A 22,821-nucleotide genomic window follows, 5' to 3' on the forward strand; every position below is an offset into this window, starting at 1 on the left:
TAAGTATTTGGAAAAGACATCCCTGTCAAACCCCTTCCCCGAGTTAAAATTAATATATCTAATATTGCAAGATACTCATATACAACACAGCTCGACAGTATCTGTTGTGTCAATCTTTAAATTTCATATTTGAACATTCTTCTTCGCGGTAAAATATAGTTCTTGACTGCGGATTCAACGTCACCTTTCAATTGTCTTAAGACCATGTATCAATTTATTTGTCATGCTGGTTCAAACTAGTTTGATAGATATTTGCATTTTGTGTCATCTGCAGATGAACTTTACTTTGGTCGTCATCTTGTATTTTTAATGAAAATACAAACTGTTCATAATACTTGCTTGCTTGTTTGTTTTTATTTTCTTATGTATCCTCAATCTTTTAGAATCAGAGATTTTCAAAAACCACGCTGAAAGATTATATGTTACTCTAAATGAATATAATAACTCAAAAAGAGTATCTATTGTATTAACCAGGTCAGTCATTTTCTTTTACAATCATAAATGTATAAATGTGTTTCTCTATAAACTTCTTCTTTATACAGCAATTCTATTCTCCGTTAACACCTTAATTTGAATTAGGGATATGCATTTAGTATATACCCAGTATATTTTCATTTAAATTAAGAAATTAGGGATGCGCATTTAGTATATATATATATATATATATATATATATATATATACCCTGTATGTATTCATTAAAACTAGCGATACGCATTTAATATATACCCCGTATATTTTCAGTTAAACTAGGGATACGCATTTAGTATATACCCGGAATAGTTTCCTTAAATTAGGGAGATGTATTTAGTTTCTTCTCCGTATATTTTCCTTTGTTTAATAATGTGCATCGGGTTACTTTATACAAGCGTGAATCAAGGGGAACAGCGCCCCCACTCCTGGGTCCATGAAAAATATTTGGTTGTGAAACACGTCAATTTACCTATAATGCCTGTTCATATATTGCATTCTTTATGGGCATTTGTTGCAAACTGTAGGGAAATTAATACCAAAAAACGAATAAAAAAGAAAGAAAAAGGCTAATAGCGTTTACGACAGGGGGTGAAGGAATGATTTCAATGTGTCATAATTTTTATCTTCTCGAACATTAGGCTATTGGTGGGAGGAAAATCGCATGATAAGTAACCAAAAAGTTCCATAAGGAAAGTTTTGACAGAGAAAATAGAGTAATTACGACGGATTTCTACTGTAAAAACCTGGAATATTTTCTTGCCTAAATTAAAGTAGTATAACTTTCATTCCATTGCCTCCAAACGCCCTATATTGTCACCCACACTCCCCACATTCACACCAACACTTCCAATATTCACACCCAGACGCCCTATATTCGTACCCTCAGATTCCATATTCACACCGGTTCCGAGAAAACTGTTTGATATGGTATGACTTAGTCTCCCCCATACGGCCTCGATGAATCACCACCCTGTATCAAACTCGTTCTCTCCGCCAGCTCAGAAAAAATTACGAATATAGCTGTGTGTATATATCATGACTATTCTTTCCAATTGTTACTTAATTCTACTCAACGGTTTTAAGGTAATTTTGTTTACACGCAAGCACATAGTTAGAAAGCTAGTATCAGTTTTTCTTTTCGGGACTCACGGTATTAATGATAATGGAAGATTGGGGGTCAGTCTAGAAATGTTTGAAATTAATAGGGTGGGTTTGACTGGCCAGGATGGTTTTTAGTAAAAAGAGTCTTTTGAGAACTTATCTTCGGTGCAACTGACAAAAAATAGATGTTTATTAATGGAATTTCTGTCCTTTTACAGACTTGGGTTTGGAAAACACGTTATTCAAATTAGCACCTGGCTCTTTGGTACAGAATAGAAAACACATGTTTCAAATGCATGTAGATCCAGAAAATGCCGTGTCTATACTGAAAAATTGATGCTTGATCATGAGCATTCTGAAATTTAAAGTTACTGAAATTTTAATATCATGTTTGCTATGGAAGCTAAATTCGTACCGCTGAGTCCGTTAGTACAATTACTGCCTTTGTGGGCTCTTCCCACTTTGCAATCTGGCTGTTGAAACACTCTGTTCGAAGGGAAACAACTTAGATTATCTGTAGTCAGGCAGATCTTAGAGACCAGAGGGGTGTTCTTGCATATTTTACAGTGTTGTTTTCCTTATATACTTGGTTGCGGCATTTTACCTCAAGCTGGCGTGAGATGTGTAGAAAAGGTCTAAATAGCTTAATTGTTTGCGTCATTTACAGTGTAAAATATCAAACGGCAATGTGAACAAAGACACAAAGGAGGCAATGGAAATACGTAATTCACACTGAATAACCAAAATTTTAAAAACATGTTGTGGTTCCGGCATATAAGCCTTTTTAAGAGCATTTGTAACACATTTTTAACTACATCATATAGGAAATGGAAACTAAGCGCCTTTCTAAAGGACAAACTGAGGCAGCCTATTACGATCTACCAGCTGAGCTACCACATCTCTAGGATATCAAGTACAATTGGCAGAATATTTTTTCAAGCTGGCTACATGTGTGGATATATTATGTATTTAACGTTTGCCCATGATTGTAGATTTTAAGGGTCATTTTTGTAAGCATCATATTACATAGGTAACTTTTGTCCATTAGTGTAGATTAAAATTTAAGATAAGCGTTTGCAAACATGTTTAAATGGATTTGATTTCAGGATATTGGTTTTCCCTTGCAAATTATATGGTCTATCCGATCTGACATGTTTGTCGCTAAAATGTAAGTAAATAGACCTGACTGTTTACGAATTTGATGGAAGTTTACATTAATAGGACAGTTTATTTTTAGAAAAATATTTTTCTTTACATCAGGATTATTGATTGCTATTTTAACATGTCTAGTGGACTCAGCCTTTTAGTTTTTTAGTTGTGTTCAGTCATAATTTAAGAGGATTAATTTATTTAAATTGATTTAAATTATCATTGGAATTAAAAAGTGCTAATTGATTTTTTTAACTAAATCACTATTTTGAGATTATTGTAAATTCATTGAAGGACATTTTGGATTGTATAATTTTGATACATCAGGACTGTTGACACAAAGCACATATAAGACCACTGGCACATCAGTAAATTCAAGATTATAATTTATTAATTTGGAACACTCTATACTTTTGTACTTGTGATACAAATGTTAGAATTATTTGGGATTTAAATTTTCACTTTGTATTCATAGGAAATATATTATTTATTGAATTTTAGTTTACTTTAGGTTTGCGCGTTTTTACTACTTAGGAAATCGTTGTGTAAAGACGTTTCAAAAGTCAATGCCACCGATCTTCTTTTCTTGTCCCTTTTAAATCCGTCTCTTTTCTCATGATTTTGGATTAAACTTTATTTTAGCCTTTATTATAATACATTAATGTAAGGTTCTAAAAGCATATGAAGTGATACATGGTTATTTCATATCTGGATGGAGCTACATCCTGAAATTTTCGTCTCTATCAATACTTTATCTCCACCACTTTGTTGTCTCTATCAATACTTTATATCCACCACTTTGCTGTCTCTATCAATACTTCATCTCCACCACTTTGCTGTCTCTATCAATACTTCATCTCCACCACTTTGCTGTCTCTATCAATACTTCATCTCCACCACTTTGCTGTCTCTATCAATACTTCATCTCCACCACTTTGCTGTCTCTATCAATACTTCATCTCCACCACTTTGCTGTCTCTATCAATACTTTATCTCCACCACTTTGTTGTCTCTATCAACAAGATGTGTAACGTGTGCATCTTTGCTGCTGGGGTTTTTTGGGCGTGGTGGGGTGGGGGTGGGGAAGTTTATTCTTTGCAGCTCTGAAGACATTATATTCTTCCAACTTTTCGATGTGGTTGATTTTACTGTGCGTTATTAAATTCACTCAATTCCTATTGAATAGGGACCACGGGTGATCGATTGTTCTAAGGTTCATGCTTTTATTAATCACTTCCATTTGACCGCTATCCGCGTGCAATCGAGTCTTTGGCTCAACCAAGTGTGGTTAAGTGAGAAAACGTGCAAAAAGTTTGGCGTGGGGTCGGTGAGCTGAAAATTGGTTATAAACGTACAAAACCAAAAACCATTTAACACTGTTAATTTTTAAGGAGCAAAAAGTAAGTGAAAAATACCATACAGATACATTAACTGAATCTCAGTAGAAATCATTAAACTAGCATTCTGATTTCACTTTTGTCGCTATATTTCAATACTAGTATCAATTTGTTTGTACTTTAAATGCAGCTTTCTATCACTACAAACTTAAAAAACAACACATGATTTATCTTTCAACGGATTAATGAGAAATAATATCAAGTATAAAGTGTGATAAAAACTGCATGTAAGGGATGCAAGGGAAAGAACTCCAATATCCTAATAAATCCTAAAAAAAAGGAAAGCGAGATTCAAAGGTTCCAAATGAGACAACAGTCGAAAGGTAAAGTTAAATTGAAAATTTGGTTTATGATAGAACACTGTTGGAAACATAGGATAAATTCATACTGTTTAATAAATTTCTTTTTAGTGAAGGTACCGTTACGAGTTTATCAAGAATATCTTGAAGCTTGAGAAATAAAAATTGTATTGGCTATATAGGAAATTGGATTGGAAATATTACCCATCAAAATAATTACAAGTATGATAAGTATACTATTCAAAATGGTCGAGGATAATGTGTATCTGTTTGCCTTTTTGTGTTGTTGTACATAGTACAGAGAAGCAAACGAATGAACATGATATTCGCAGTGTCAACAACAAACGTGAGAGACGCAGTAATTGAAAACACCGTTCTGATCATTGAAACAGTAATTTATTAGAACAGTCATATCCTTTGGCAAATACAACGGTTAAGGCTATGACGAGTGCTCTCTTTGAGGGTCTATAAAAATAGCATAGAAAATCATACTGAGGCCAAGATATATCGCATATCTATCAGAGACGAACTAATTTACAAGTTAGTTAAAACACTAGATTGGATAAGAAAGAAAAAAGCAACTGTAGGTTTTGGTAGAAACCAAAAGCCTCTAAGCCAATAAGCCCAGACGACGAAAAAGTATTATTTCCGCTTGGTAAATGAATTGTCACTCAACAGCTGCTTTTCGATTTTTCAAGTGTAGCTATTTTGATAGACTGTTAGGCTCTAGCCCGAGTTTCTTCTGACTCCTGTCACGCCATTTTTTATATTTGGACATTTATGGTGGGGTGTGGGGTCAAAGTCCATTCTTTATCGAAAAGTTGGCATGGGGTAGCCGCTTACTAGCCGGCCAGGCAAACTTGAACGACCTTTCATCGAGATATACCTACATGAAATCGATAGGAATATGATTTGTTTTCTCAGACGTTGCAATCATAGCAATCGTTACATATTTAATCCGCTGACAGACGAGACAAAAGAACATCGTTGCTGAAATTTAACCTTGATCTGGCCAGTTGCATTTCTAGTCACGTGACTACACAACTCTCGCAACCTAAATGTCAGCCTACACCCCAACATAAATGTCCAAATATCAAAAATGGGGTGGCAAGGTCAAAGGAAATTCGGACTAGTTAGGCTAACGATAGAAGACACACTGTATGATATAGGTTACAGCTGGGGTCCATCCAGCAGCGATTTGCAAGTGATGCGGCGAGATGCAAGTGACAGGGCATAATCCTGTTTTCTCTAGCTGGTAATACGAATGGAAATAAATGTACTTACATTTATACATCTTGAATTTCCTCACAATGCACTTTCTTAGTCATTTCAAATCCGACGGACATGTCCTGCAAAACCTGATACTCACCGAAGCTGTACTGGAATTTCGAGGAGCCTACATTTTCAGCTGAAATCCATTCTCCTTACTGCACTGAACTGACATAATAACCCAGTCCCCCATAATAAAGTATTCAGTTGCATCAATATGGAACGCCAGAGCTGTCTTAAGATGACAATTGTTATTATATGATATGGAAACCTCTTTATATGATGTGCTTTTGCACTTATATGATGTGGAAACCTCTCTATATGATGTGCTTTTGTACTTATTTGATGTGCAAACTTAGTTATATGTTGTGCTTTTGTACTTATATGATGTGCAAACTTCTTTATATGCTGTGTATTTGTACTTATATGAGTGCAAACTTCTTTATCTGCTGTGCTTTCGTCCTTATGTGATGTGCAAACTTCTTTATATGATGTGCTTTTGTACTTATATGATGTGCAAACTTCTTTATATGCTGTGCTTTTGTACTTATATGATGTGCAAACTTCTTTATATGCTGTGTATTTGTACTTATATGATGTGCAAACTTCTTTATATGCTGTGCTTTTGTACTTATATGATGTGCAAACTTCTTTATATGCTGTGCTTTTGTACTTATATGATGTGCAAACTTCTTTATATGCTGTGTATTTGTACTTATATGAGTGCAAACTTCTTTATCTGCTGTGCTTTTGTACTTATATGATGTGCAAACTTCTTTATATGCTGTGCCTTTGTACTTATTTGATGTGCACACTTCTTTATACGCTGTGCTTTCGTCCTTATATGATGTGCAAACTTAGTTATATGTTGTGCTTTTGTACTTATATGATGTGCAAACTTCTTTATACGCTGTGCTTTCGTCCTTATATGATGTGCAAACTTTTTTATACGCTGTGCCTTTGTACTTAAATGATGTGCAAACTTCTTTATATGTTGTGCCTTTGTACTTACATGATGTGCAAACTTCTTTCTATGCTGTGCCTTTGTACTTTTTTGATGTGCAAACTTCTTTATACGCTGTGCTTTTGTACTTATATGATGTGCAAACTTCTTTATATGCTGTGCCTTTGTACTTGTATGATGTGCAAACTTCTTTATATGCTGTACTTTCTTCCTTATATGATGTGCAATCTTTATATGATGTGATTTTGTACTTATTTGATAACATAATAACAATTGTCATCTTAAAACAGTTCTGGCGTTCCATATATCAACATAGAAACAAAATTTGCGCATTCATTCACAATATGATTCTATAATTCAATTAAAGATCTGTAAATTCAACAACGTTGGAAACAATCAGAGCAACGCAAAATTCTCTGATGAGCGGATACTGAAACAATTTTTACCACCACCCCACCCAAACACCCACTCACCCCCATCCACCAAAGATGGAAACAATAGCAATAATTAAGTATTCTTTAGTAAAACAAAATGAGCTCAAAAATATTATCTTCAGGAAACAATATGTTTGAAGGGCTTTTTTAAAAACTAAAACAGGTTTAGTTGGTTAAGACTGTTAAAGACGGGATTGCCACACGCAATGTTTGAAGGGCATTTCAAACTGCAACGGGTTTCGTTGCTTAAGACACTGTCAAGAGGCAAATACAAATTCTTATATTACAAAGAGAAGGACTCCATCATCTTGAATAATACGTAAACATTAATGGCAATATGAAGTGAAAGCAGTAGAATAAGGAGAAGAAATGCAATACTAAATAAGGCACAAGTAACAATTTAAACGAGAGAGAGAGAGAGAGAGAGTTTGGATTTTTAACGTAGCTTTAACATTTTTCCAGCCATATCACTACGATGTCTGCAGTGTGGCAGTTTATAGTGATATCTAGCACTTGGGCATCATGCCGCAGACATGTAGCATCATGTCCCACCCAGTCACATTATCCTGACACCAGGCCGACCAATCCTAACACAACCTCTTAATGCTGAGCGCCATTTGTGAAAGTCTTTGGTATGACTCGACTGGGGATCGAACCCACGATCTCCCGCATCCCATGCGGACGCTCTAACCATTAGGCCATCGGAGCGGTCTGAGAGAGAGAGAGAGAGAGAGAGAGATTTGAAGAGAATGGTTGCAGCACAAGAAATAAAATGTTCAGATATAGAGAATAACTGCTTTTAAAGCAAATGTCGGTAAACGTACATTCACAGAAGTAATAACGGTACTTGTTCTTGTCACAAGTTAAACCTGACATTATAAAACTTGTAAACAGAAATTTAAAAAAAACAAAAAACATTAAATTTGAGAATAAAAATGAAATTATTAATAAATTTATGTGAAATTTTTAAGACAAAGACATCGGACGAATAATTGTAAATAAAAAAAAAGAAAATAAATAAAGATGTTAATATGTTGATCAAGATGTACGCATATCCTCTAAACTTTTAAGGGATCTAGTTAGGGGAAATAACTCGCGTTAAGGTCCCAAGTGGATACTGACTTCCGGTTCTTGTTACAGATGCGCATTTTATAACGTGGTTATGTGACAGTTGCAGCTGTTGCAAACGCATGAGTTCGTGGTATGGATGCTTTCAAGAAAGGCTGGTTCAGCGAATTAAGCGAATTATGGCCGGGACAAGCAATGTCATTACAAGTAGAAGAAGTTCTTCTCCATGAAAAATCCAGATATCAGGATGTGATGGTGTTCAAAAGGTCAGATCTCACCATCCCATAAAAATAGCTATCCTGAATCGGGGGTTGGGGTGTGATAACTGTAAACAGCATTTTGAACAAAATAACGTGGTCATCCCAATTTCGTTAACTTTAAGCATTATGATACGATTACGAGATATTGCGCGAGGAATAAATATAGTGGCACATAATCTGCTTTTATTTAAATATGAGCGACATTCGCTTGTTCGTGTATCGATGACAATGGGTTACTAGAAGCACCGAAATACACTCAATAGCCATGCGCAAGGTATTTTGAAAAACGCATTTTCAAGCTGTAACATTAACTTCTCTGCATTTATCATGGTCTAATTATTTCATGCTTGCACTTTTCCCCATATAACCCCAAAGATATTACCCCATGAGCTGTTAAAAATCGGTCTCCGAAACAGTAATGGAGATGAAAATACTATAATGTAAGAGAAATTACAGGAATGGAGTAAATCACTGGAACTAGTTTTATAAGATTTATATGCAGAAATTGATTATTATTTTTGTTCCATCACGATTGTTATTTGCAATTTTTCATCCCAGACCACATGAATCACTGTCCCTCTGACTTTATCATTCTTTCATCCCTCATTTAATTCTATGTATGTATATCAGTCTCAGTTATGGCCTAACATAATTATCGCTTAACGATACACTGAGATGTAATATTATTTGTTGCAGACTTGAATTGATATATGAACAATAGTGCTTGTTACCAACTTTCACTAATGTTTATACAGTGAGTTTTAATATAAATAATTAATTGGCATCAAGATGAATAAGAATGAGAAGGCTCCAATAGACATATATTCCTTATATAAGAAGGTTGCAGTCAATCAAAAAAAACAGTTTTCTATTCACCGTGTTAAAATTGTCAATTTTGTGGACGTTTGTGATATCTTGGATATTATCAGTATGGTAAAAGGAAAGAGCAAGAAACAGTTTCCTTGCAGGGACTGTAAGAAAGCTTGTGAGTCGGGCTGTCTTTTATGTGAGGTATGTCATCAAGATGGCAAAGGGTTAAGTCTTATGTATAACAATTTAGATTGGTTCTGAAAATTGCCATAGTAGCAGTCCAATTTGTAAGCTGATGTTCAGTCCTATTAAAATTGTATACCTAGCATTTGAAAAGTTCTATATTTGCCATATGGTATGCCGATTTTGGTCACAAAGTTCGTATGAATTTGCATTGTAACATATTTTTGAGCATTGAGAAGGATATCTCAAAGTATCGTTACTATTTCTATCATACTGGCAGTGCATCTTCCATTTTGGATTACATGTCTGACCCACTTAATTCAAAACTCAATTTCAGGCAGTGCACATCAGCTAGAATTTTCAAAATATCTTGAAAAATAGTAAAATCGTTACCCTTTCTAGAAATGTATGTGTGGAGTGCATATATGAAGAAGAGTATAACATGCAATCTGAATATTTTGTATTGCCTTCACTCACCTTAAAATGCACACTAAAATTAAAATAATGTCAGATATGCAAGATTTGGAGTTTATACTCAACATAAAAACCAATACATGTAATTCCATGCAAGACATTTTCACTTTAACACGGTAAGGTACAAAATGAGACCTTCGCGGGTGAGTACATGGTGTTGATACTCTATTCATGCTATACATTAGACATGTATATATAAAAAGTATATACGTACATGTACCAATTCGTGGTTATCTAAATATAGTAAAATATATATGTATGCCTTCTGTGTTTTCACTACAGGTTTATTTTTCATTTTTTGATGAGAATGATAAGAAATCATTATCTCTTCCTACGTGTACCTATTTCATGAAGAAAGGACATGTTATTTCTGATTGCTACAAATTGAAAAATAAACAACAGATTCAAGACAGACCTATTTCAAATGCTCTTATTTCTAAGAGGTCATGGTCATGTATTGAAAGCAATACATTTGTTGGGTCTAATAAACCCCAGTCTGATTTAATTATGGAGAATTATATGAACCATTCATATCGAAGGGTTCTATATCACTCATGGATGATTTGGCCAATCCTATCCCTATTAAAGTTTTAAGGGACACATGATCTTCTAAGAGTCTTTTATTATCAGGTACTTTGCCTTTTCTGAGAAGCATTCTTCTGATAAGAGCCTTCTTATTCCGGGAGTAGAGTGTGGCTTTGTTAATGTTCCTCTCCGTTGTGTACATTTGTTATCAGACTTAGTCTCAGGACCTATGACAGTTGGAACAGTGTTTCTTTACCAGTTGAGGGAATTCATTTATTACTAGGCAACGGCCTAGCTAGAGATAAGGTTGTGGTTAATGCACTTGTAACTGACTAGCCTTGTTTGGATCAGAAAGTCAATCCTGTTGAAAAATTCCCTGATTTATATCTAGCTTGTGCAGTTACTAGAGCTATAGCAAAGAAAGCTCTTGAGATTGATGTTGATAAGAAAAGTATTCCTTTAGCTAACACAAGTATTGGTCAGGCTTTTGATGATGTCACTTTCACTACTTGTTTGGATCAATCAGAAGGTATTGATCAAAGTGATCATCTTTTAACTACTCATTCTTTTTATTCTAATCAGGGTGACAAATGACAATATCTTGATGTTGAAGAGGAAAAAGCTTCTGAGATCTCCTGTTTGTTTGAAAGGACTATTAGTGAAACTGAAGCCAAAAGAAGTTCCTGTTTGTTATTTCATTAAAAATAGGATTCTTGTGAGAAAATGGAGACCTCTCAAGGTACCTGCTGGTGACAAGTGGTCAGTGAACTATCAAATTATGTTCCAAAATCATAGAGACGGGAATAACTATGTCTGGCCCATGAAACTCCTTTGGCTGGTCATTTATGGATTAAGAAGACTTATCACAAGATCTTTAATCACTTCTGTTGACCAAAAATTAAAATGTGGTGTTTGTAAGTACTGTAGATCTTGTCATACTTGTTGATTTTTGTGTGTGTTGGGTAAAACTAATTTTAGTTACATTACTTACCCATCACTATTGCTAAATCCCCTCCTCCAACCCCACTTTGATGTCCAGGCATAAGCCTCATCTATGTAGATGACTGTTCAGCACAGAGGCATGTGTGGTGCTTGAGTGGACCATATCTTGCTGCCAGTTCTCCACTCTTTGGAAGGATACATTCACATGGACACAATTTTGGGCATGATAAAATAAAAGCTATGCAGTAGCAACAGGTAAGTAATTCATAAATTTAATTAGCTTACTCCCACCCCCAACCATCATTATTCTTGAGAAAAGGGTCTGACATTAGGTGTGGCACCGATGTAAATGCATTGAAAGAATCTATACACAACTTCTCTTAAACTATCTTCTACCAGAAAGACTTGAAACAATGCAGTCTGATTTAAGGATGGTCTGTAGATGTATAGTTTAGGACTTTGGATTCATTTCCGGGTTGCATTGTGAGAAGGGGGCAAAATATGTGCAGATCTGTGTAAAAGATAGGGGGTATTGTGATAGCTGAAACAAGGCTTAGGGATAATGCTGCTTTTTTGCAACTTGTTCTTTAATATATTTCTTCTGTCTTTTCATTCCAGTAAGACCCATGGTAATGTCCTTATTCTAGATGGTGTTATACAGTGCACAGAGAAGGATGAATTCTCCTACCAAGAAATGATGGCACATATACCACTGAACTCTCATCCAGATCCTAAAAAGGTATCTTTTAGAATAATTCACACTGATATACAAGCATTTTGAAGAAGTATTATGTCATATGCTGACACCTATCAGTACAGTGCACGGGTCAAGCTAGACTTGAATTTTAGGAAGAATGACGTCTCCTTATGAACAGAACAGGTAGACGTGGGAACAGTGCAAGAAATGCAGTGTGTGTGTTTTCTTACTTGAATTTGCCCTCTATTTCCCTGTTTGTTTATTTGTAAAAGTTCATAGAGCTGGATACTGGGTCCTACTCGTAGCCTACATATCGGCATTAGCTACAAAATGGTCCCACTACAATAAGGCCATGAACCAGGTTAATTGCTTGAATGCTCTACAGGTACTTAAGTCTGGGTTACAGCAGAAAATATGAAACACTATAAGAATACTAAAAAATTTCAAATATTGGTAGCGAGCCTCTTTTCCCATTTTTTTAATTTTTTTTATATAGATTAGTGGTCATTATATTAAATAAAGTTCAGTTGAGTTTATCCCCATTTTTGCAATGCAGTCATTCATAGCAGTGTCAAAATGAATATTATGCCAAGACATTGTGTACACTGGTCGCATTCAGCAGGTGGTCGTTCATGACAGATCGTTTATATAATAAAATCAATCCGTGCATTGTCGCTCATAGCAGAGGTCTTATTCCTACGGAAAATGTTAGATCAGATGGATCTTTGCAAACTTCAAAACATGTCACATAAGAAAAAAGGACAAATCAACTCCGGTTTACAAACTTTAAAAGAAGAAAATGAGAGAAATGTAATACAGCATTCAGGACTGAGCACATGAGCTCATTGCAAAATTTAAATTAAATTCACAATCATCCAGTTCTGTAATTAAGACACCTCGCTTGATATTTTTGTTTTGGAGGGCACAACTTATTACTGTTGAAATAACGACCTTGTGTAGCATGTTCCCAAGTGAGTTTAATACATGAATATTTAAAGAATTACAAATAAGTATAAAAAATAGATTTTGTGTCTCTTTATTCCTGGCATTTTAATCGATTTTTTCAACTTCATGTATGCCCAATGTGCTTCTTAGAGGAGACTACGTTGTTTGCTGGTGGAACTCATATTTTCATCAAAAGTCTAGTGAGACCTCTCACACACACATAGACACACAACTTACTGTAGAAACTATAAAGTGGGACCGTTTAACATCTTGTAAGAACCCTATAAAAATCAAATGTGGAGGTCATTGGGACTCCATAAAATATTGAATTAATGGAAGCCCTGTAAGTGACTTAGATTCCCACTTGGCCTGGTAGCATGATTCCATGTAATGGAACAGACATGTTTAAGTTCTTGTATCTGTTTCAAGGCCAAGTTGTTGTGAATTATCTTAGGAAATATTATGAAGAGTTAATTTTGATATATAATTGAATTGCCTTTGCTCACTTTTAAGTTGGCTCCCACTGCGGACTTCATGGTCCCATATCTTCCGATGCATAATGTTTTGACGGATCTGGGTCTATGCAGCTTGTTAGGAAGTAATCAGTTAAACAAACAACATAGACCCAGATCTGCTGGTGCATTATGCAACATCAGATTAGAGTCTATGTCTTGTGGGACACTTTATATGAGATAAAACACTTTAATCCACAGCAGCATCTTCTCATCAACCCAACCCTTCTCCAGCACATGTACAATCCATACTTTCGATGCATGAATAGCTTCCTCGAGTCATGTAAAATTATCATTGGAGACAACACATCTGCTGAAGCAGAAAGTAATGGCTTTTTATCAGCACTAGTCGTGCAAATTCTCACCTTTAACCCCTTCTTATTGACAGTCAGTCCAGGAATGAGCTCAGAGTACACTGGAGTTTCATCCATGTTCATGATCATAATATCGGCAAAATCATCTTTATCTCTTATGGCCTTCAAAAATTCATCAAATGATTTTATTTTCTCCAAATTTTCTGGGAAATGCTTGATTCGTGATGTCTGTACATGAAGCACTAGATTGTGTAACTTTAAAAACTTTTTCATTTGTTAACATGTTTAGGCTCTTATAAAACATACCAAGAAAAAAGTGAAGACAACAAGCTTTGTAAAAATTTAGCAAATAATTTATTTCCCTAGAAAAACAAAATAAAATGAGAAAAAGAATTTACAGTTCTATGAATCAAATCCCAAAATAATCCAAGAATAATCCAAGAATTAAAAAGTAGAAATCCTAGTAATGAAAGGTCCTAATGGAACTGAGTTTGATTCCCGATGAGATCCAAAATGGAAAAAGACATTTGCTGTGGTAAGCATTGTACTGATGTGTCAACGGTTCTTTTTTTAATCTTAGAAAATAATATTTCAGTGTTTGAATTGTGTGTAAATTTTGATAACTGTTTGTCCAAGAATTAATTAAATAATATCTTGGAATCCAAATAATTTAAAGAAAACAAAATAATTAGCCTCAAAACTAGTCACAATATAAAACACCTGGACCTCTCCAGTGCTAAGGCAAGTAATGAAAATTATTTTTAAAATATCAATAATAAATCTAGTTACAATGTAAAACAGATGCCTGGATGTGAGTCAATCCTCCAGAAAAACCTAATTGATACATATTATTTGTAACATACTCCAAGCAAGGCCTCGACTTCACTTTATTAATCTTACTCTGGGAAAGAATTTTAACAAATTTAAAAAGTTTACTTCAACTCATACTGGTTCTGAATCAAGGTAGGAACTATGTCAGCATTTGGTACAAAGTTTCTATTATTAGTTGTTTACAAAAAAAAAACAGGTCGAACTGAACTGAATTTCCATTAATTTCGATTTGATCTCGTGGCCGTTTGGATTTGTAATTTTGACAGTTATTGTAAGTAGTAATAGCCACTAATTATCAAACTCAACATCTTACTAAGGAAAGCCATAAAGGCTATCAAACCACTTTCCTGCTGACTTGTATTGTACATTGATGCTGCCACTTTGTAGCTGTTACTATTGTTCAGTAATTGTAATCTTAACAATTATCTTCTCACCTCTGTCAGTGTGAGTTCGAGTCTCAGGCTCAGCTAACGTTGGTATGCGAGAAAGCCTGCCAGTAGCTTCTCGTGGGTCGGTAGTTCTTCTCGGGTTTTCCGGGGTTCTTCCTCCACCAATTATACTTGCCACCATGTATAGCCTATCTTGTGCTGAAAAATGCATTAAACCCTACAACAACAACAATTATCAGAGTGACTAAACTGGACATCTCATGATAACACAGCAGTAAGGCTAATCGGATTACATGTACTTACCCTTTTGTATGGATTAAAATTTGAGTCTTTCTTGGCTTTATGGAATAAATGTGGCTTCTCGTGAGGCGTAAATGATATAATATTAATCATAGTGGTACATGTGTTTTAGTCAACACTTCTTTCAGTAACGAAAACTTGACATCGGGAAACAGAAATCAAATTACTTAACACACATTATGAATAAAATACTGGTTCTGGATAAATATTAAAATACAACTACTATATCCTTAGTTGGGTGGCCTATTGTGACAGGTACTTTTGAATACAAACTCGTCGGTGCCAACGGATTCTGGCTGTAAGGAGCAGGAGGCTGCTGGTCGGAGGGGTGACCACTTAAGAAGGGGACTTCTTTTGCAGCAAAACTTAAGGGGGAAAACCCCAATAAATAAATGTATTCATGATATAGATAATAAAAAATGGCTGCCTTGATTGCCTGTTTAAAGTGGCTGTTAAATATACAGGACAAGCAACTTTCCAATTGGTTGGTTTGAAAACTTGTAACATATTTTGCCCATTCATTCATCAATTTAATTTGTGATAAATATTAGTGTAAGTCAGTGAGGTAAATTTTTCCAGAAGTTTTCTTGTAGATTTTACAATTTCTTGCATATTTGGATATATGGATTCCAGTGGCTTGTGGGCTTGATGATTGGTGGATGTTGGGAGAATGTGCTAACTTCAGATAAAACCTTGTCAACTGTAATGAAAGGTAAATTTATTTGATTGAAATGTTATGCCCAGTAGCCACCATGTACACCCTAAACCAGGGGTCTCAAACCACCCTGAGGGCATTAACGATGGCCCAAGGGCCGCATCACATTTGTTATCTTTCGTGACATCTTGTGACCAGTCATTTTTTTGGCAGGCTGTGTGTTTGAGACCCCTGCCACAACCCATTTTAAACATCTTGATTGTCTTACTAGTTATTTTGCAAATGTCATGTTCTGTAACATACCTAATTAAAAGGATCCTTAAGTTTAAAATCAGGATTTGCAATAAAATTAAATGTTTAAGATGTATCTGTTATTTACAAATGTAGGTGCTGATCATAGGTGGTGGTGATGGGGGTGTCCTCAGAGAAGTGGTGAAGCATCCATTTGTGGAGACAGTGGATCAGTGTGAAATTGATGAGGTATGTGACAAGTATTTGCCTCTTTTTATAAAATTTTTTTATTCTTTATCACTCAACTGGTTAAAGACCAGAAGAGCTTGTACAGTGGCCTATTGTCCAGCATCATTACACTCATTGCAAGAACTAGTTGGTTGCATAACTGTTATGACCAATATCTTTGCCATCTTGTTATAGCTACTTCTCCTTAATAGATTGTTGGTCATATCTCCTGAGAGTTTTCGATAGTGAAAGACATCATTTGAAGTTTTGTTGATCCTAAATGAAGATGGGACTGATCTGATGCAGAATATTGTCACCATGGTAATGATATTAAATGTTCCATTGTTGTTACTCATCCAATACTGGTGGTTGTGTTGATATGGGATTTTCTTTGAAAGACCTCTTATGAGATGTAGTTGGTCCTACAAGAAAATGGTTCCAGTCTGCCCACTAGTATAACAACCATTATGTAAAATATTTATGTCGCTTCACTTAAAGGGATGCTAGTATTGTCATGGGGATTTTACTTAAAGATTTCTTATATCTCAAACATGCTAACCTTAACAATTGCACCTTATGTCTTACTGAAATGTCCCATAAATTACAGACATTGAAATAATACCCAAAAAGTACAACAATACAATGAGGATATTGGCTTGGCTGGGTTTGGTCCAGATCTGGGTTTTCATTATAGATTCATTGGAGTTTATCAGGGTACAAGACTTTACATGAGTACCTTGGATGTTTTAACCTGTCCATGTGTTTCATGCAAAATGCCTGCATGATCAAACTTTTGCTTTTACATTTATCATTAGCTATATGTAGAAAATGAGAAAACATTGAAGGTGAAAGAGACAGTGTCATAAAATGTTCTAACGATCATCACAAAGGTATTCATGTTCATGATTAAAAAAAGGCAGGAAAGGTAACCCTTCAGTTTATTAGATACATGTCACTTTGAGTATTGCTAATGGCAAGAGAGGTATTTGCTGCTGTCATATGAAATATAAAATAGGAACAGGTTATGCATGGGTTAGCAACTGCAGTCACTGAATTGGCAGTCATTTAGATCCAAGTGTACATTACAAACAGTTGCACACATTATTGCCTATTGATCACACCTCTGATCTTGTCAAAGTTTTACAAGACAACAATAACATTACACAACATTTCATTACACCATACTGAAAATTGTACTATTGTGAAAAATATTGTTGTGGTTAACTTGTTTGCTCTTGAGATGGTCTTATTGAAACTGTGCTTCTTTGACATCCTTTATACTGACAGCTTCATAATCTTTCTATTGAATTTTCCTCGGCACAGATCAGTTTAGTGTTTTCACTTTAAAAGAATTTATGACATGAAGCTTTGAAATGCATTTACCACAAGTTCTAGTTGATTTTCTTATTCATCTAATGTCTGTCTTGTTATTGCTACTTCTCATGAAGAGAAGTTCATTTTCACACAGGGTTTTCACCGAAAGTCTTCTAATGACATCCAGATGATCCTAGCTGAAAATGGGTTAGTCTGATGGCAGCCATATTAAATGCTTATCAAATGTTGCTGATCTAACATCCACTATAGCCATATCGTCAAAATCCTCCTTTTGCTATTGTGGGGGTGTAGTGGTTGTCTAGGGGTGGGGTTCTTCTTATAGACTTTAACGAATTATGAGAAGTTCCCCTGGTCCTTATTCAGAAGGTTAATTCTGGACACTATATTATTTATTGACTAAATATATTTATGGCTACGAGCCCCCAGTCAGCAATGCCGACAGTTAAATTAAAAGAAATACAAAGATGAAATTTAAACAATAACAATTTAATAAATGAAATTTAAAAGAATTTAAAGTAATCAATGTTTCTCTTTCACCCAATGATCCCTTTGATCATCATTTGAGTTCACAGTGTGAGGAGATTTTTCCCTTCTTGAGTGCTACTCATCTAAATCTCTTCGTTCCCTTGTCTTTCTCTCCTTTCGTGATCTCCACTTCCGCTTCCTCTTCTATTATCCTTGTTCCTTGCCGTTATCTTGACTTCCGGTTCCTCTTCTAGTATCCGGAACCCTTGACGGTATCCCTTGAGGTCACCCGAAATTCACTCGGTATCTCTCACCGTCACCCGAAATTCTCTGAACTTCTCTCGTCCCCCGAAATTCTCTGAAATTCTTTCGTCCCCCGAAAGCTTCCTGATCGAAGCTATTTCATGAATTTCCTAAATTCCGCCAATTTTTACGAATGGCTAACGGAGTGTGTGTCACTGCGACTCTTAAACACCAACTGACGAATTTCAGGCTTGTACAAGTCTTATTCCAGCTTCTCGAATCAAGTCCCACCTACAACGCATCCCGATTGGATGGCGACGGACTCTGGTCATTTGATCGAACTGTCAATCATAAAAATGTCAGTCTGTGTGTCCCCATGTACTGTCCAGCCTACCATTGTCGGCTTCCGGCTCTTTGAAGTTGTCTACGTCACGTGTTCCCATGTACAAAGATTCCCGCCAGATTTCCACTCAAGAGCTCAAACAAAGACTGGGTTACGTAAGAGGATTAGCCAACTTAGGCACTTGGAAAAACAAAGCTTACCTGGCTCCACTTACAGACTTATAAATACATGTATAATACAAGGGGTTGGGGTAAAACATCACATCCCCCCACGCTTGAGAATAAAATCAGGATTTTATTCACTCAAACTAAAAAAGCAAAAGTGTTACACGATATAAAGAACAAAATCAGCAAAATGAACTAAATGCTAAACTGAGTATGAACACGAAAATATAACAAATGATCTATATCATTTCGGCGCTCCTACTCATGAAATCTGCGCCTACGTTTTCAGATCCTTTCACGTATCTGATCTGCATCTGGTACTGCTGTAAAAACAGCGACCATCGCATCAATCGACCATTGGACAACTTTGCCTGCGCCAGATAGGCGAGTGGTTGGTGGTCGGTCTCCAATATGAACTTACGTCCATATAGGTATCGCTCGAACCGTGATATGCCGAACACGATTCCGAGACATTCCCTCTCCGATACTGAGTAATTCTTCTCGGCAGCAGACAACTTCCGGCTGCCGTATGCGACAGGAAAAAGCGTCTTGTCATGCTCCTGGAGCAGTACTGCTCCCAGTCCCGTGTCGCATGCATCGGTGCGCAGAACGAATTCTTTATCCAAGTCCGGTAGACGAACAACTGCGTCGGATGTAAGTCTATCCTTTAGCGTTTGGAATGCGTGCTCACACGCATCTGTCCAAACGAACTTACTCGGGGTCCGTTTCTTGGTTAGGTCAGACAACGGGCCCGCAATCGCGCTGAAATTAGCGACATACCTCCGGTAATATCCGGCCAGTCCCAGGAATGACCTCACTTCCGTTTTCGTGGTGGGGCGTGCGGCGTTTCTCAACTGCTCCACCTTCGACTTCTCTGGAGACAGCGTGCCTTGGCTCAGGGTATGTCCTAAATAGTCTAATGTCCTGAAACCAAGGTGACATTTGGAAGGGCGGGCTGTCAAGCCCTCCTGACGTAGCCGCTCCAAAACGTCAGCTAACAGAGCGAGGTGTTCACCCCATGTCTCTGTAGCTAACAAGAGGTCATCCATGAAGTTGTGGACACCCCTATCGCGCAAGGGCTCCAACAACTTCCGCATCATTCTGGTAAAGACGCTGGGCGCGTTTTGTACCCCGAACGGCATCACCAACCATTGGTATGTCCCGTCGGGAGTAGCAAAAGCAAGCTTCGGTCGGTCTTCTTTCCTTACCGGAATTTGCCAATACCCCTTGGACAAATCCAGTTTGGAAAAATATTTCGCTTTCGAGACCGAAGCGAAGATATGTTCGGGGTCAGGTAGCATTTCAACTTGAAATTCTGTCACCTGATTCAGCTTCCGGTAGTCGACGCAGAACCGATGGGTGCCGTCCTTCTTCTGCACTAAGACTACTGGTGAGCTGTACGGAGAGTCGGCAGGTTCGATTACTCCCAGAGCAATCATCTGCTCGATTTCTTCCCTTACAACTTGTCGTTTCGCGTGGGGCAAGGGGTAGGGTTTACGCTGAACTGGTCGGTCGTCCACCATCTTTAACCCGAACTCGACAAGCGTCGTCCTCCCGGGTTTTTCTGTTAGCACGTCGGAATATCCGGCCAGCAAGGTCTCTATCTCGTTCCGCTGCCCTTCAGTTAACATGGGGTCACACTCCACGTCCGACGGAGTCTCGGCCCTCGTTAATGGACAGCTCGGGACAGTGTTAGCACCTTCCGTATCGCCTTCGATATCCTCGGTGACTATCGCTGCGACAACAAAATCGCTGGCGGTCTCCCTTTCCCGGTACCTCTTGAGCAAATTGGCATGGTACAATTTCTCTTTCGTCGGTAGCTGTATCCGGTAGGTTTGACCTCCGACCTTCTTGGTGACGACGTATGGACCCCTCCAGGAAACTTGCAACTTGTTGTGTTCCTGGGGCAACAACAACAACACTTTGTCCCCTACTTCAAACTGACGTGGTTTTGCGCGCTTATTGTAATTTTTCGCCTGTTGCGCCTTAGCTCGTTTGAGATTTTCTTGCGCGAGAGAACAAACCTCTTCCAGTTTGTTGCGCAAGTCCGCGACGTACTGGTAGGTAGTGCGTACTTCCTCTACAGCGTGGTCGTCTGTCCACAGCTGTCTCAGTACGGCGATTGGGCCGCGTACGGTTCTCCCGTACAAGAGTTCAAAGGGAGAGAACCCCAAACTCGCTTGCGGTACTTCCCGGTATGCAAAAAGCATGGCCGGAATATACCGGTCCCAATCCTTGGGGCGGCCTTCGCACAATTTCTTGAGCGTGTTTTTCAAGGTCCCATTAAACCGTTCGACCAATCCGTTACATTGGGGGTGATACGGTGTAGTCGTGAGGTGTTTAATCGACATGAGACGATTCACCTCCGCCATCACACGACTCATAAATTGTGTTCCTTGATCGGTCAAGATCTCGTCGGGCACTCCGACTCTTGACCAGATCGCAAACAGAGCTTCCGCGACGGTTTCCGTGTCAATGTTACGCAACGCAACGGCCTCCGGATAGCGTGTAGCATAATCGACAACCGTTAAAATATATCGATTTCCGTGCGCAGACGCGGGTTTTATCGGTCCGATTAAATCCATGGCAACACGTCTAAATGGTTCATCGATAAGGGGCGTACTCCCCAAAGGGATGGGTCGCTGATCCGTTTTCGGTGCCATTCTCTGGCATTTGTCACAGGAGAGACAGAACCGTTTTACGTCTCCCTGGACCCCTGGCCAGTAAAACTCTTTTACAAGACGGTCACGCGTCTTAGCAATTCCCATGTGTCCACCCATGAGACTCTCGTGTGCAAGTTTCAGTACTTCGCAACGCTTTTCCTTTGGCACGACGACTTGCTTGAAGTGTTCGTTGTGTTTCCTGGCGTGGCGATACAAGATTCCCTTCTTGTAGACAAACTTCACCGCGCCGTTCGGAGTTTCCCTTTCTGTTCCCGCTTCTGCGTGTTTGTGCAACTGCGCCAGAGTTGCGTCCTCCTGTTGCAGCTTCCTTAACTCCGCTGGAATAACATTACTAACCGGTGTCGATGTAACTTGGATTGGCTTTTGTTTCGGCTGTCGACTCATGGCCCTGGTTTCAACAGCACTCACTGGCATAGGTGTGCAGGTTTCGGGGTTCGGCTGGGGTAACACATAACGGCAACCCAATATGACGTCATGTGATAGCCCCTCCAAGCAAGCAGCTTCAATTTTCCCCTTCACGTATGGTGAATCGAGGTCAATGACAGCTACTGGTAATGAGTCACGCGCGCAGTTCGCGTACTGAACTTCTATTACCTCCCCTGTATAGTCCTCCGGCTTGACATATTTCTTGTCGACAAGCGCGGGGACGCTGCACCCAGTGTCATACAAGATGGTGGCGCCTTCACCATTGACAGTTGCGGCCGCAAGGTTGGCTGGGTTGCGACTCGCTTCCGGCACACATTCCTTCTTAGCTACGACATTCACCTGGGTCTGCCTGCCCTTGGGACAGTCCCTGGCAAAATGCCCCAGGCGCTTGCAATTAAAACATGTCGGCGGCCCTCGCCGACTTGCAAGTCCTGGTTTCGTGGGTGAGGCCTGTCCAGGTCGATAGGCGGCAGCCCTACCTGTAGGTGCCCCTCCGACCTTCCCGTCGCCCTGACGGTTACGGACAGCCGGCTCAACCTCCCCCATACGACGCGACTCAGAGGGTCGGGGTCGGTCAGCAACCCCGGAACCTCCACTCTTCGAGTGCGCCTGCTCGTATCGCTCCGCCATGTTAGCGATCTCTTCGAGCGTCCGGTGTTCTCTTTCTGCTAAGAAAACTGTCAACTCGCGACGGTAAGTACCCAGGACATG

The 22,821-nt window shown here is 38.1% G+C and overlaps 1 protein-coding gene across 1 annotated transcript in view; it reads left to right on the forward strand.

Annotated features, from left to right (window-relative positions):
• Nucleotides 1–8,235: 8,235 nt before the first annotated feature.
• The window catches only part of LOC149772764 (spermidine synthase-like), a 56,057-nt gene continuing 41,471 nt past the window's right edge, over nt 8,236–22,821 (forward strand). The window contains exons 1-3 of the mRNA XM_089947335.1: nt 8,236–8,420; nt 11,967–12,087; nt 16,379–16,471. Coding sequence (XP_089803461.1) covers nt 8,290–8,420; nt 11,967–12,087; nt 16,379–16,471 — 345 coding nt within the window. The 5' untranslated portion in view covers nt 8,236–8,289. The remainder of the gene's footprint in view (nt 8,421–11,966; nt 12,088–16,378; nt 16,472–22,821) is intronic.

The sequence above is a fragment of the Sinohyriopsis cumingii genome, unplaced genomic scaffold (assembly GCF_028554795.1).
Source record: "Sinohyriopsis cumingii isolate HCF-2022 unplaced genomic scaffold, ASM2855479v2 utg001176l, whole genome shotgun sequence".
Taxonomy (NCBI): domain Eukaryota; kingdom Metazoa; phylum Mollusca; class Bivalvia; order Unionida; family Unionidae; genus Sinohyriopsis; species Sinohyriopsis cumingii.